This window comes from Pararge aegeria, chromosome 13, assembly GCF_905163445.1.
Source record: "Pararge aegeria chromosome 13, ilParAegt1.1, whole genome shotgun sequence".
Classification (NCBI taxonomy): domain Eukaryota; kingdom Metazoa; phylum Arthropoda; class Insecta; order Lepidoptera; family Nymphalidae; genus Pararge; species Pararge aegeria.
This window is the reverse complement of record NC_053192.1, coordinates 2,543,386-2,557,936: the sequence shown is the minus strand read 5'-3', so window position 1 is coordinate 2,557,936 and position 14,551 is coordinate 2,543,386. Positions and strand designations below refer to the sequence as shown.

The 14,551-nt window shown below is 36.6% G+C and overlaps 3 protein-coding genes across 3 annotated transcripts; 2 read left to right on the top strand and 1 right to left on the bottom strand.

Moving 5' to 3' along the window:
* The first annotated feature begins 51 nt into the window (after positions 1-51).
* LOC120628695 (probable ATP-dependent RNA helicase DDX47) lies at positions 52-10,244 on the top strand. The gene is made up of 8 exons (XM_039897259.1): positions 52-261; positions 744-1,002; positions 1,735-1,901; positions 2,900-3,136; positions 5,576-5,799; positions 7,055-7,187; positions 9,062-9,190; positions 10,078-10,244. Exons 1-8 carry the CDS (start codon positions 142-144, stop codon positions 10,222-10,224), a joined length of 1,416 nt encoding a protein of 471 aa, XP_039753193.1. The 5' UTR covers positions 52-141; the 3' UTR covers positions 10,225-10,244.
* Positions 10,245-10,464: 220 nt separating this feature from the next.
* Positions 10,465-12,270, top strand: LOC120628878. The gene is made up of 2 exons (XM_039897530.1): positions 10,465-11,044; positions 11,589-12,270. The coding sequence occupies exons 1-2, from the start codon at positions 10,697-10,699 to the stop codon at positions 12,165-12,167; spliced, it is 927 nt and encodes a 308-aa protein (XP_039753464.1). The 5' UTR covers positions 10,465-10,696; the 3' UTR covers positions 12,168-12,270.
* LOC120628876 (protein ANTAGONIST OF LIKE HETEROCHROMATIN PROTEIN 1-like) lies at positions 12,264-13,825 on the bottom strand. Its single transcript, XM_039897529.1, has 2 exons — positions 13,357-13,825; positions 12,264-13,192 (listed from the first exon to the last, which is right to left on the bottom strand). Exons 1-2 carry the CDS (start codon positions 13,804-13,806, stop codon positions 12,371-12,373), a joined length of 1,272 nt encoding a protein of 423 aa, XP_039753463.1. The 5' UTR covers positions 13,807-13,825; the 3' UTR covers positions 12,264-12,370.
* Between the last annotated feature and the right edge of the window lie 726 nt (positions 13,826-14,551).

Genomic DNA, 14,551 nt, shown 5'->3' with positions numbered 1-14,551 from the left:
CATTGACATTTCATAGTTATCACTTGACAATTTGACATTGACAACTGACAAGTGAGAAAGCATGTGTTTGAAGTTTAGAAGTTGTGTAGATGTTTTTGTAAAACAAAATATATTTTAATATTAGTGTATTGCGCTGAAATCATGACTATGGATAGTGATACTAATAATAGTGATAACAAAGAATCGGGTTCAGAAGAAGAGCAACAAGAAGAACCCAAAATCGAGGAAAATGTGGAAGAAACTGTCACATTTAAAGATTTAGTAAGTGGATAAAATATAGGATAGAATTTTGAATGAAAGCGTATTTATTACTTAAATATTGGTTTTATTGCTAATAGTATTAAACAGAAATAGTAATAAATAGAGAATTGATAGTAAATAACGGTATCCACTATCAGATCAAATCGTACGTTTTAGGTTATGTTTATTGGGACTGTTTATGATTTATTTCTTTTTCGAGATCGTAAAGAAAGTAATAATAATTTCACCTGCAAGTACCCTGCGTTATCCATTTTATCTATTCCAACACATGTTTATTCCATGCAGCGCAGCGCATTAGCTCCTATGACTTTTCCTAAGCTAGATAAAAGTAAACAAATTGATGTTTTTATCAAATTTTAATACTCAAAAAAAATTTTGCATCTCATGCCACTGAGTACATTAGTCAGTTGGGATACTTTCTTTGCTCTATGACAGGTTGTGGTATATTTCTTAAGTATGATGATGTTTAATAATATTTTTAGGGTATAGTAGATGTACTATGTGAAGCATGTGCAGAATTAAAATGGAAAAATCCATCAAAGATCCAAAAAGAAGCAATACCAGTGGCACTCCAAGGCAAAGATATAATAGGACTAGCAGAAACAGGTTCGGGCAAAACAGGAGCGTTTGCTCTACCAATTTTACAATCGCTGTTGGAAAACCCACAAAGATACTTTGCACTAATATTGACACCTACCAGAGAATTGGCTTTCCAAATATCAGAACAGTTTGAAGCACTTGGTAAGTTATATTTTTTTTAGTTAAAATAGCTCTGAAGATAATCAACATCCTTCCTCCTAATATGGGGAATATCCATTAAATGTCCAAAGTTTTCTTATGCTTGTTTTTCGTTGCTGTGTAGAATTTTTATGTAAATATATTCAATCTAACAAAATTAGACTCTAAATATATCCCATTATTATTTATAATAAAAAAATTCTTTGAATTATAACACTTACCAAAGACCACACTCCATTGCATATAATACTAAGATTTATAAAAAGTATAGTGCTATAGTTATATAATGTTTACCTTTTGTCAATCACCTTTGTGGATCTTCCAAGAATACGTGACATTGGCGAAGTACAACATGCCGATTTGGCACACCTAAAACCTAAAAAAAGCAAAAGAAGAAGATAACCAAAGCTAAACTAAGTAAATTGACTGCTAATTAAAATGCAAAATTTTCTAAGAAGCTTGTTTTTAAAATCTTGCCAAGTTAGTAAATTAATACATTTTTACTTCATTTTACTGTTAATACTGTTTAAATGCACTCTATCCCTTTACCTATTTTATTGCATAAAATATGTAAGTACAGTCCACTCCATGCATTTCAATAAATAGAATTCAGTTTTTGGTAACATCTAATCAGTGGGATGACAGTTAACTATCTGCACGAAGCTGTGATTGCTGCTGGAAACTTTGAATCGGACTTTGTTATTGTTGCAAATTTTTAAATGGCAATCATTCCAGGTGCGAGCATTGGAGTGAAATGTGCAGTGATAGTGGGGGGCATGGACATGGTGGCGCAGGCTTTAGCACTCTCCAAGAAGCCCCACATCATCATTGCAACGCCAGGCAGACTTGTGGACCACCTGCAGAATACTAAAGGATTCAATTTGAAAGCTTTGAAGTATCTTGTAAGTGTCTTTCATCTTCAGTGAACATGAAGATCATTTTTTTTATTCCACTACCAGTTAGCCCTTGACTGCAATCTCACCTGCTGCTAAGTGATAATGCGGTCTAAGATGGTAACAGGCTAAGAAAAGCTTGCCATTTTTGAAATTCAAGGCAAAATTATGTGACTGGTTGGTTGATAAATGCTATTACTCGGTAAGGGAGTTCTTGAATAACAAAATATAATTTATTTAGATACTAATGTAATTTATGTGTTATTTTATTAATTGACATTCCATGTTTATAAATTTATTATTCCATACAGTAAAATTAATGACATTTTTTATTATATTCAGCCGACTATTTTGATTATTTTGATTTTGTTTATTTTGATGTTTTTTTTAGTTATTACATAAATGAATTTGTTTCAATTAAGATTTGCATTTCATATATTATGACTAAATATAATGCAAATGCAAATACCTACAATGTTTTATGCAAATAAAAGTATTTGAATTTGAATGAGCTGTAAAATGGTAATGCAAGGATGGTAATGGGTAAACCAGTTTTATTAAACCTATGCGAGATCCTACTGAAATGCTAAATCGCTTAGCGCCATATATTTGTCAATATACCAGATTATGTCTTTAGTTTAAGTACTTACAACTGTTTTACAGTTTATAACAAATGATATTGGCATAAAAAGTTATTTATACATTTTGCATGCTATTGTTGTGTTGCAAAACATACAACGATTGTCAATTATCAAATGAAACAAAATACAATTGTCCTTCTCTCTCTTCTTCTTTGAGTCCTCTAACACTTGTTGGTGCGTAACTAACCACAACTACTTTTTTCCATCCAAACCTATCCCAAGCTGCAGACTTAGATAAATTGGAAGCCTTCATTTCCCCTTCCAGACATCGCTTCCATGTTGCCTTTGGCCTCCCAGGCTTTCCTTAATATTCACGATTCTCCTTAATATGCCATTATCATAATTTTGTTTATCAATATTTTCTAGGTAATGGACGAGGCAGACCGCATACTAAACATGGACTTTGAAGTAGAAGTGGATAAGATCCTGCGTGTTATACCAAGGGAGCGTCGAACCTACCTATTCTCTGCCACCATGACTAAGAAAGTGCAGAAGCTACAAAGAGCTTCCCTGCAAGACCCAGTCAAAGTTGAAGTTTCTACAAAGTATCAGACTGTTGAGAAATTGCAGCAGTACTATGTTTTTATACCTGTGAAGTATAAGGTATGCACACTTTTAATAATTTTACAAAATCTAAAAGAAATACGAAATAATATTGCAGGATGCATAAGTATCTTTCATAACGAATCACCCTGTAAAAATATTAAATTCGAAAGAAACATATTTAATTTTCCATAAAAACGAATTATAAACAAAGATAAAAGACTGACACGCGCATAGTACCTACGCTACGCGACGCGTACCTAATAAAGTGACAGGAGTCATATGATTTTAATTTTGCATGTGATATTGTGTGGGCTCAGTGGCGTGCATTGGGTTCCTTACCAGGGTATGCATACTGCAGGAAAATTGAATATAACGGCTAAAATTCTCCTCCTATACGGGTTTATATATCAATTTTAGGGTATGCAGTGCTTTTGTGCATATATGAAGTGCACGCCACTGTGTGGGCTATATCTGATTTCGTTTAGTAAAAACTTTGCAGTGGTTTACTCAAATACTATTAGGTTTTCGGTTTCATTGATAAGACTCAGAGACAGTACATAATGTACCTCTAAAGCCTGTGAAGTATTATTTTGGTTTTCATTTACACGTTATATATATAATATAATGGTACACCTGGTTTTTTTCTCTCATAAAAGTCAATTCCGGACTTTTGTTGGATAACTTTTTTTTTTCTGTAAAATTATTAAGGAAAATTTCAAAAATCAGTAAACAGAATAATTCTCCCAATGTCAACCCACTTTAGGAGATGGGTCGCCTCTCAGAATTAGGTGGGTTTTATGCCGAACTCCACCACGCTAGCTAATTGCTGATTGGTAGACTTCACAGCAAGAAGCAATAAAATAACTTCTACAGTTTATGTTGATAGTTGTCTTTCAGCTGACTGAGCATGGCTACAGTAACTAATCCACTTTTGTCCATTGATCAACACTGGGCCAGTGTGGTGGACTCCTTTTTGTGGAAGGAGACCCGTGCCCTGTAATGGGTTGGTAATGGGTTGATATCAGTGGCGGTACTTCCATACAAGCCGAAAAGCCGGGCTTGCGTTAAAATAAATATCTCTTTTAAATTTTTCTCGACTATTCCGAAATGAAGTTAACAAAATAATTAAAACTTTATAGCAATGAGGGTATAAATACAATGTTTTAACTTTTGCTCAATAAGGTATATACTCTTTGTCTCCGTTACTAAAGCACTACTATACTATGGCAGGTAGACTCTGTGGTAGCAACCCGCCGAACTATCGCGCTCTTCGCGTGTCTTCGTACGCGATCGTTGTCTCGCTTTGTCTCGCTCACACTCATTTGCTTATATGGGGCTTTCATTTTACTGCTTTCTCTCATAGAAATTTCAATGTATTTAGCATAGACAATCTAGATTATTTAATAATTTAGTATGGAGATTTACGAGTGAAGTTAGTGAAGATGACCAGCGAGCGAATTGAAACAACTTCACGCGTGTTATTATTTGCGTTACAACTAGTTGACACTTGACAGATTCATGATTATTGGTTAGTAACTAGTTAGGAGTTTATTATTGTTTTTTTTTGTTGAATAGTGCATTTTACTGGTTTGTTTTCTTATAAATTAAAGTAAATATTGTTAAATATGAGCTCAAATTGTGTGCAAATTAGAGAGTAGTAGAACTCTGTTTGATGCTCCCATTCTAATAAATTGTTTGCTGGTATGGCATATTTTTTTTCTAATGAAAAGAATGGTTGGAGCGCGGCTGGTTATGACTTAAATTACCAGGAATCATAAAAATTAAAGAGAGCAGAACTCATAGAAACACTTGAAGTTCTATGATAACTTTTTTAATATTGGCTAACAGCGCATAGAAACTACTTTATCCAATCAATTATCAATCGAAATTTAAAATCATAATTCGCGTGCTGACATTAATCGTAGTGTTTTTCAAAGATTTGTTGATATTGTTTGTCATTTAGCACAAGAATGGTGACTTAGAGATCATGACGAGTTAAATTTGTCCTTTAGGAAACTGGGCTTGCTCAAATTCAAAACCCTAGGAACGCCACTGGTTGATATGATGATGATGGTGATAAGATATTGAATATAGAACTAGGGACACAGTGTTAAATAACAAAATAAGAGAAAGATTGACAACTTTTACAACTCGATAGTTTTTTTTATTAAATATTCAATATTTTACATAGATACTCTACTTTTTTACTACTCTGTAATGTAAAATCGCGCGAACCACGATATCTTGCGGTCACTGACCCGACTACGTTACGTTGTCCAATCGCATGTATTTGGTTTCACAGTGTAATGTAACTTTACAGAAGTTACACATTTATAATTTTTTTTGTTTGATAAAAATAATATTGAATTTTAAAAAGTCGTAGAACAAACGTTGTTAGTTTTTATGTAAATAACTACAGAATGAGAGCTTTCTGTTAATTTTTATTTTACCCTGTATTGTTGTATGTGAATGCTATAGCGGTGATTGTGTCGGCAGGACGTGTACCTGGTGCACATACTGAACGAGATGGCGGGCAACTCGTTCATCGTGTTCGTGGGCACGTGCGCGGGTGCACTGCGTGCCGCACTACTGCTACGTGCTCTAGGCGTGCCCGCCGTACCACTGCACGGGCAGATGTCGCAGCCCAAGCGGCTGGCGGCGCTCAACAAGTTCAAGAGCAAGAACCGCTCCGTGCTCATCTGCACCGACGTGGCCTCCAGGTGCGCTCTCACTAATCTCGGTCTGTGCTAATAAGTTCCTAAAGATTTCTTCTTCTTTTTATAGGTGAATGGCTTTATACGTGCACAGAGCACAAATATTGCGTCAATGTCACGTCAAAGGGCACTTTTCATAGCGTTACCTATAAACTGGGTGAACTTGTATCGCCTTTGTCAACATTTAGGGGTCAGCCTGGGTTTTTTTTTTTTATTCTTTTTTTATTCAGGACTTTTCTTAACAATGAGAATGTCAGCAGTGGTTAGTTTTGGACGACCTCCCTGGCGCAACGGTGAGCGCTTTAAGTAGGAGGTCCCTGGTTCGATTCCCAGCAGAGGCAATTTGGGAATTTATAATTTCGGAATTTTCTCTGGTCTACCCTACTCACAAAGACTTGCCGCTAAGCGATTTAGTGTTCCGGTGTGATGTCGCTAGTAACCGATTAGGGGTATGACTACCAAACATACTTCCTAACAGGTAAGCCCGCTACCATCTTCGACTGCATCATCACTTATCACCAGGTTAGATTGCAGTGGGAAGGGCTAACTTGTAGTGGAAAAAAAAAAGTTCTACAACAACAATAAAGAGTTTAATTTAATTATATATTTATGTCTAAAGTCGGATTTTAAATTCACTGTATTAAACTGACAGTTGCTAAAGTTGGAGTATTTGAGACATTTTTGGTAAATAAATGTAGCATAACGGCGCAATAGTTATGCAGGGTTGTCACACTTTATCGGACAGCACCTTTTAAATGTCGGAGATAGTTAACGTTTCTTTGTAAGGCCCGAAATCTCAGAACTAGCTAGTGGGTTGGATACTTTTTGTTTAGCTGCGTAGCGTATAATTAATATATAAATATACTATGACAATACACACATCGCTATCTAGCCCCAAAGTAAGCGTAGCTTGTGGTATGGGTACTGAGATGACCAATGAATATTTTTATGAATAATATACATAAATATTTATATGTATATTATTACAATGTTACTATAATGCTGTGTTATATACTATGTAACACAACATTAAAGTACTGTGCTAGATTTATGTATTATTTATTTTATGGTGATATGGCGCACAACCGTTCAAATAGGAATAAGGAGTTTGTGCTCGGGGACCAGGGTCCGACCATTCATCTTTAGAATTTGTGTATATTTTCTTTATTTGTGAGAACTTCGCTAGCGCGACGCGCGTCTGTGTGGCGCCATCTAGTTAGATAATATGGAGACTGCCACAAACATTCGTTATTGTCCGCAGGGGTCTAGACATCCCCCACGTAGATGTGGTGATCAACCTGGACATTCCGCTGCACAGTAAGGACTATATTCACCGCGTGGGCCGGACGGCACGAGCGGGCCGGGCTGGCAAAGCCATCACATTCGTCTCGCAGGTAACAAACTATGTTTTTTACTACAAGTTAACCGTTGACTGCAATCTCACCTGCACAGGTAACCTACAGAATGGCTATATCGGATGCCTTGTGAATGTTTCATCGACTAGCCCTTCATGCACGGACGCGGCGCCAACCCTGCGCGCTAATTTTTTTTTGTCAATGTCAAAAATATCTTTATACAAGTAGGCCGGCCCATAGGTGGCCCTTTTGGTGCGTACATTACGGTAGTGAGATGATGGCGATAACCATATTCGTATAACTTAAAACTTAAGCTCCGAGGGTTCCAAACGCGACCTGGTCTAAGAAGAAGCCCACAACTAACTTAGCCGGGTGTTTTTTTTTGTTATCACCCTCTCACATTGTCATTTAAAATGATTAGAAGAGCAACCTGGTTAGATTATAGATAGATTCACACCCTTTTTAATCGATTACGTAGTCTTTTATACTATAATAGGACTTTTCTATAGGCTAACGTTTAATACAAACTTTGAACTTTTTAAGAGACATATCCAAGATGTCAATGGGTAGTTTTGTAGAATTGTATGCAATTTCCTTTAAACGAATTATGAATTTTATGTAACCTAGTATATTGCACTGTAAGTTTTCTTCTAATGTTTAAATTATTGCAGTCACATTTTTTTACATTTCGAAATGTTTTAATGAACATACTAAGGTAGGTTATTCAGGTCCCAAATTTCTGGTTCACCTTGGTAACAGTCCAAAAAGTTCTTAACAGTCTTATCATCACATAAAATAATAAGACACGAGCTTTAAAACGATCCGCACGCGCGATTCAAAAGAAAAATAAAACTTAAAATAATACAAAATGGCCTGTTAATGTCAAAACATAGACAAATGTCAGATTCCAACATAAAATTTGACAACTTATGGCAAGGACTCATAGACAAGATAAGCAACTCATAGCTCAACTGTTGCCTAGTGAAAAAGTAAATGTATGCCTAGGAATATAATCGGGGGATCGTGGTAAATGATAAAGTCTAAGAGGATATCGGGTTAGCATGTTCCTACTTATGTATAGAGTTAGTTAAAGGAAATAAAAGAAACCGTTCTCACAGGATTTGTGATACGCGGACGAAGAACGCTGGCAACCGCTTGTTATGGTTGTTTGCTCAGTCGGATACTGGTGCAGACTGAAAATCAGCGCTGAGCATTGTTGCTAATGCACAGCATAAGGCTGAGTTTGCGGCCATTTGCCATATTGTTAATATTAATGGATGATTCTTTTAGTTATTAATCTTGTATTAGCAATAGTGTATGGCAATAAAGGATTTTTATTATTATTATTATTATTATTATGAATATAAACAAAAACGCTTTGCAAACTCTTGACCCGATAGCCGAATGTACGTTTTTTTAAGATATTGTAACTTATGTGTTTTCGGCCGATTGGCGCAGTGACTTGATAAATGTTTTTCAGTGTTTGGGTGTTTATTTGTGCATTATAAGTATTTATGTATATCCCTACTTCCCTACTAATATTATAAATATCAATGTAAGTTTGTTTGTTACGCTATCACGCAAAAACTACTTAACCGATCCTCATGAAACTTTGTAAACATATTCTTGGAATTGTCAGAAGTAATATAGGATACTTTTTATTCCGACATTAAGCTGGGTTCCTTTGGGAGAGGGGATGAGTGTTTGGCAATACTGAATACTTTAACATTTTTAGATCTACAACTAAATTTAATGCCACATCAAAAGTAAAATCAATCGCAGACCAAGTCGCGGGCAACGGCTAGTTATATATAAAATATTCCCCAGTTATCTTAGTACCCAAGACACAAACTACGCTTACTTTGGAGATGTGGTGATGTATTTATCGTCGCAATATGTTTTGTTTATTACAGTACGACGTGGAATTGTATCAGCGTATCGAACAACTTATTGGCAAGCAACTTCCGCTGTACAAAACTGAGGAGAGCGAAGTCATGGTACTGCAAGAGAGAGTGGCCGAGGCGCAACGTCTTACTAAAATTGTAAGTTAAGACTTTATATCAAGTTGTGCCCGTTTTCACTAACAGACAAGGCAATGTCTAAGTAAGTAACGCCTAATCAAAGGAAATCCAGGCATACATTTACCGTAAGCGATAAGGCCGCCTATTGTATTCTACTTCTTTCTTTATGTTTCTGTTTTTATTGTATTTTCGTGTACAGGATAATTTTGAAACCACTGCGAATTTTTTTGGTGGTTCGGTATCGGTAAATTTTTCGTATTTTTTTTTTAGCATGTCCGAGCATTAAATAAGCAAATCATGGCTACTCGTAATAGGTACTACTACTCTACTTAACCTAAATAAATAATAGCCCACTACCATCTTAGGCTGCAACATCACTTACTACCAGGTGAGATTGCAGTCATGGGCAAACTTGTAGAGGATTCAAAAAAAATACATCGTAATGTGTGGCATCCCAAGTTAACAGCTGAGAACTATTGTATGGTGCCCATAATTATCCGCCCATATTAATGTATGACATATTAAAATATCCCCACTGAAAAAAAAAATATCCTGTACGTTAATGTTGTGGTATACAATAAAGAGTTAAATAATAATAATACCTTCCAACCATCTATTTTCACTAGCCAACTCTTATAACCTAACTTGTATTTGGCTCTTCCCACACGGTGTGGTATTTTGTGTTTGTATTATCATATTTTTCAATTTTCGTATGGATTTAAGGTTAATCTGTCAAAATAAATGTCAGTTTACGAGTGGCCCAACTTTACGATCGGCGTCATAACTTCAAACGGCGCCTTACGTCGTTAAACATCACAAGAGTTCGTGAAACGTTTTTTTTATAGGACTTATAATTTTCTATGCATAGACTCTAGATGAGAGTTTATCCATTCCTCTTAATTTTACAGGAAATGAAGGAGTTGGAAGATAAGAAAGGTGCGAAAGGCAGGAAGCGCGGGGCCGATTCGGACGACGATACCGAAGAAGCGGCCGGCGTGCGGCGCCGCATCAAAGGGAAGGGGAAACCCAAACATGGCGGCAAGAAGAGACGTTGAATAAATTTATGAATCATTCATTCGTTCTTTTATTTAGTGTCCTTAATGACGGCCTCCCTAGCGCAGTGGTGAGCGCTATGGTTTTAAGTGCGAGGTCCCAGGTTCGAATCTCGGCAGGATATATGGGAATTATTTCTCAATTTTCTCTGGTCTGGTAGATAGTGGCTAATTATACCCGCACCGACAAAGACGCTAAGCGATTATATTCCCAGTACGATGTCGCGTAGAAAATGATTATGCCGCATTTTCATTAGGGGACATTTGTAGCGCGACTCTGTCGCTCGACACGAAATTCACGTGTCTCGCGCGATGTCGCCCGACGTCGTCCGACGTCGCTTGGGACATTTACGGGTCGCGCAACTTGTCGCTAGTCGATGGTCTGCGAGCGTCGACGCGCGCGACTTTCGTGTCCCTCGACAGTCGCCGGACAGGCTTTGAGTGGTGAAAACGTGTGTCGCTTTGTGTTGCGAAAATGGCAGTAGTGTGGTCCAACGAGAATATATTGACCCTGATCGAGATGTATCAAAATTCGCAATTATTGTGGGACACTTCACATCGTGATTATAAAAACAAAATTAAAAAAAATGATGCATGGGAATCTATCGCGACTACATTAGATATACCTAGAAAAGACGTCGAGGGAAAAATGCATAACTTAAGGTCTCAGTTTCTCAGGGAGAGAAAAAAAATTGCAAGCTCAAAATCCACTGGAAGTGGAAGTGGGGATGTTCACAAAAGTACCTGGTTTGCGTATGATTCGCTGCTTTTCCTAGTAAAAGGGTCGACAAGTTCAGGCAGTATGGACACTATGAATACTCAGGTAAGCTCCCGTTAATATTGTTTCTATTTTTTTTATTTTGTACCAGTTTACAAATCATTTTTTTTTGTGCATCACTGGATATTGAACTATAGTGTTATATATTTTTGGAATCTACTCATCATTTTCTAGTTGATGATAGTATACTTAATCTCATTTTCGAAAAATTTTTTCAACTTCAGTCTTTAATGCGGGACCATAGTCACCCCATCAATTTTTTTTTAATTTTACTAGCCTATGTAATAAGCTAAGGATTCTAACAATACCTCATTCATAAAAACCGTTCAGGCGTATAGAAGTTATGGTGGAATATAGGAACTCACATACATACATACATACTTGAACCCTGAAAACAATATACTCCTTTTTTCAAGCAGTCGTATAAAAATACAGCTTATATTCTATAGATAATCTTCCTTTGGTAATAAATGCACAATTAAAATCTCTGTAGTTTTTTATACAATTTATTTTTATTTCTTGTCTTTTGTTCTTCGCCTGCGAAACTGTGATTTAATGTTTGTTTTACACTGATTTTTTCCTTTTATAGTCATCCGAAAGTTCGGTGGCACTCGAAGAAATACCAGTGGCATCGCAAGTATTAACGCAACCACCAGAGGCATCAACGTCGCCGCCATTACCAACTCAACCAATACCGGTGCCGCTTCCAAATACTCAAAATAAAAGGAAAAAAGATGATCTGAGTGAGGTATATGAAATAATGAAGAGCGCAAAAGCCAGGATGGATCAACCAAAAGACGAATTTCAAGTTTACGCCGACTATGTAGCTTCTGAGTTAAGAAATATAAAGAATGAACATGCTGTGCTACAGGCGAAGTACTTTATTAATAATATCTTATTAGAGGCTAGGATGGGAAAATACAACTATGCAGAATACCAAACGGGAAGTAATTCAAGCCATACTCAAAGTTATGGATACCGTTCTGCTCCTCAACAGTCATCCTATTCGACAAATTCTGTTAATGATGATATAGTAACTGCTAATGCTTCTCATGTTAATAATGATAATGAAGCACCAACTGCACCAACTTTCACAGAATTACGACAAATTGAGAATATTGAAGAACTAGTTTCCCACTTTGAATCAGAAACGCAGAACAAAGAATAATTATAATACTTATAATAATACTAATAACGTTGATTTTCTGTCACTTAAACATAGATTTTTAAAAAATAATAGTTAATAAATACTTAAAAATAATGAAAACTTATTAGTTAGTAGTTTTTTTTATATGATGCTAAGTTTATTATCATTTATTCCTTGGTCTTTAGCCCAAAGCTATAAAAAACATCATTCAAATTTCTTGCAGCCTATGATTGAATAGTTTGCCATGGGACACTTCCTTGAGCACTGCAGAAATATTCAGCAAAGAGGTTTCTTATTGTCTGAGCGGATTGAGGAGGAGGTCTGCCTTGCCTACTTAAGTTCCTCATATTATTATTTGTCAACTCCCTTCGCCACGAACCTTCCACAACATTATGACCAGCGTCTTCTAAATCAAATGTGGTATTTGGTGTATACCTCGCGGTTGAAGTTGTATTACGTCTCAGGAAATTATGTAGGTACACGCAAGCCATTACAACTAATTCAGCATTTACTGGACGTAATGGGATAGCTTTACGAAATACGCGAAACACTACAGACATAATGCCAAAAACATTTTCAACAATTCTTCTTGCTCTTGACAGCCTGTAGTTGAAAATCCGCTTTAAGCTTCCCTTTTCATGAATGCCGGGGTAGGGCCTCATCATGTTTTCAGAAAGTGCAAATGCACTATCTCCCACTAGAACGTATGGTATTTTCGGACCACCTTGGACCAGTGGCTCAGGATCTGGTAAATTCAGTTGCTCTTCATTAAGTGCTTTATAAAATGTAGTCTCCTGGAATACTCCACTGTCAGACGACTTCCCTTTTGCACCACAATTAACATATACAAAGTTATACTCAGCATCCACAATTGCTAAGAGAACTAAGCTAAAATTCTCTTTGTAATTATAATAATCACTGCCAGAATTGGGTGGCGCTTCTAGTAACACATGCTTTCCATCTATCGCTCCGATGCAGTGAGGAAAATTCCATAATATTTCAAAATTACGAGATTTCTCTTTCCATTCATTTACATCGGTTGGCGTCTGAAATACAAGAATAATATTAATAAATTAACATACAATATTAAGTATCAATATAAAATTTAAAATACCAATATAGTTTACCGTAACCCTTACTTACGGTAAACGTTTATGGTATTATTACTGTAAGTAAGGGTACATGAGATTAAATAATATTAAATACTTACTTTAACAAAAGAATTTAATGCCTTTATCAATTCTTTGCAAACTTCTGGTATAGTATGACAAATTACTGATTTTGACACTCTAAAAGTATAGGACAATGAACCATAACTATCGCCAGTTGCCAAGTATCTCAATGTTATAGCGAGTCTGATGTGAGGGTCGATAGATTTCCGAAACTTTGTATCTTGCTTGACTACGGCCGGCCCAACCATATTTAAAAGTATCTCAAAATCGGTTCTAGACATTCTAGTAAAATTTTCGAAAGATCCATCGCGCATTCGAAGACTGGTTATTAAACTTGAACTTTCCCTTTGGAGCAAATATTCCCGGACCCACCACCTCTTTTTTTTACGTTTTGCTAATGTCTTCCGAATAATTATGTAAGCTGCACTGAACAACACTACTTCCTCGGGCGACATACTGATCACGACTGGCCAATGTGAACGAGTCATATGTCGCGGGACATTGTCCCACAACTTTTGCAGAGACAACTACGTGAATGTCGAGCGACAAGTATCTGCGACATGTCGCCTAGTGAAAATGCGCCTTTATGGATTCGTAATATGTGCTCCCTTAATTAGTTAGCCTGTTGCCATTTGAGACTGAATCATTACTTACCAGCTGGTGAGATTGCAGTCGAGGGCAACTTGTAGTGAAAGTTTGAAGAAAGTTGAATACTAAAATGCCACCTAAAATTCCATATGGGCACTCCGTGCGCTTTTCCATTCGACGTGTTATAAGTTACTTTGTAATTTTCCCAAGTGCAAAACTTGGGATTTTTTTTAACAGCTCTTCAAAATGTACGTAACAATATACAATTAGTTTGCATCATCGTAATTTCAACAGATGGATGTCCAGCGATAGGTCCTAGGTTTTTTGCAAGGATCGGAATAAATACCGCATGTCTTCGACTCCCTAAATATAGCTCTTCCCACGCAGTTATGGACCCTTCGTAAGAGTACTGTCGAGTTTTACTTCACAATTTTGGTCTGAAGCATTGATTAATTATTTGTGGGGTAGACGGGGGATCGCATTAGAAAGTAGCAGTACCAACGCTGATTCCCGTTCTGGTATATTCTCTCAGTCGCCTCATCAGATAACCGCGGAAAGAGGAGAGGTGGTGTTCCGATCGGCCGTTACCATGTGGCTTATGTACTGGGTCATTGGAATAAAATGACACCTATTGGTGCTAAAAAG

What these genes read in the sequence shown, in the direction of transcription:
- LOC120628695 (XM_039897259.1), top strand. Translation starts at nt 142, where the DNA reads ATGACTATGGATAGTGATACTAATAATAGTGATAACAAAGAATCGGGT. An exon ending in AGAACAGTTTGAAGCACTTG is followed by an intron (nt 1,003 to 1,734) that starts GTAAGTTATATT and finishes CAATCATTCCAG; the next exon opens with GTGCGAGCATTGGAGTGAAA. An exon ending in TGAAAGCTTTGAAGTATCTT is followed by an intron (nt 1,902 to 2,899) that starts GTAAGTGTCTTT and finishes AATATTTTCTAG; the next exon opens with GTAATGGACGAGGCAGACCG.
- LOC120628878 (XM_039897530.1), top strand. Translation starts at nt 10,697, where the DNA reads ATGGCAGTAGTGTGGTCCAACGAGAATATATTGACCCTGATCGAGATG. An exon ending in TGGACACTATGAATACTCAG is followed by an intron (nt 11,045 to 11,588) that starts GTAAGCTCCCGT and finishes TTCCTTTTATAG; the next exon opens with TCATCCGAAAGTTCGGTGGC.
- LOC120628876 (XM_039897529.1), bottom strand. Translation starts at nt 13,806, where the DNA reads ATGACTCGTTCACATTGGCCAGTCGTGATCAGTATGTCGCCCGAGGAA. An exon ending in CATTAAATTCTTTTGTTAAA is followed by an intron (nt 13,193 to 13,356) that starts GTAAGTATTTAA and finishes CTTGTATTTCAG; the next exon opens with ACGCCAACCGATGTAAATGA.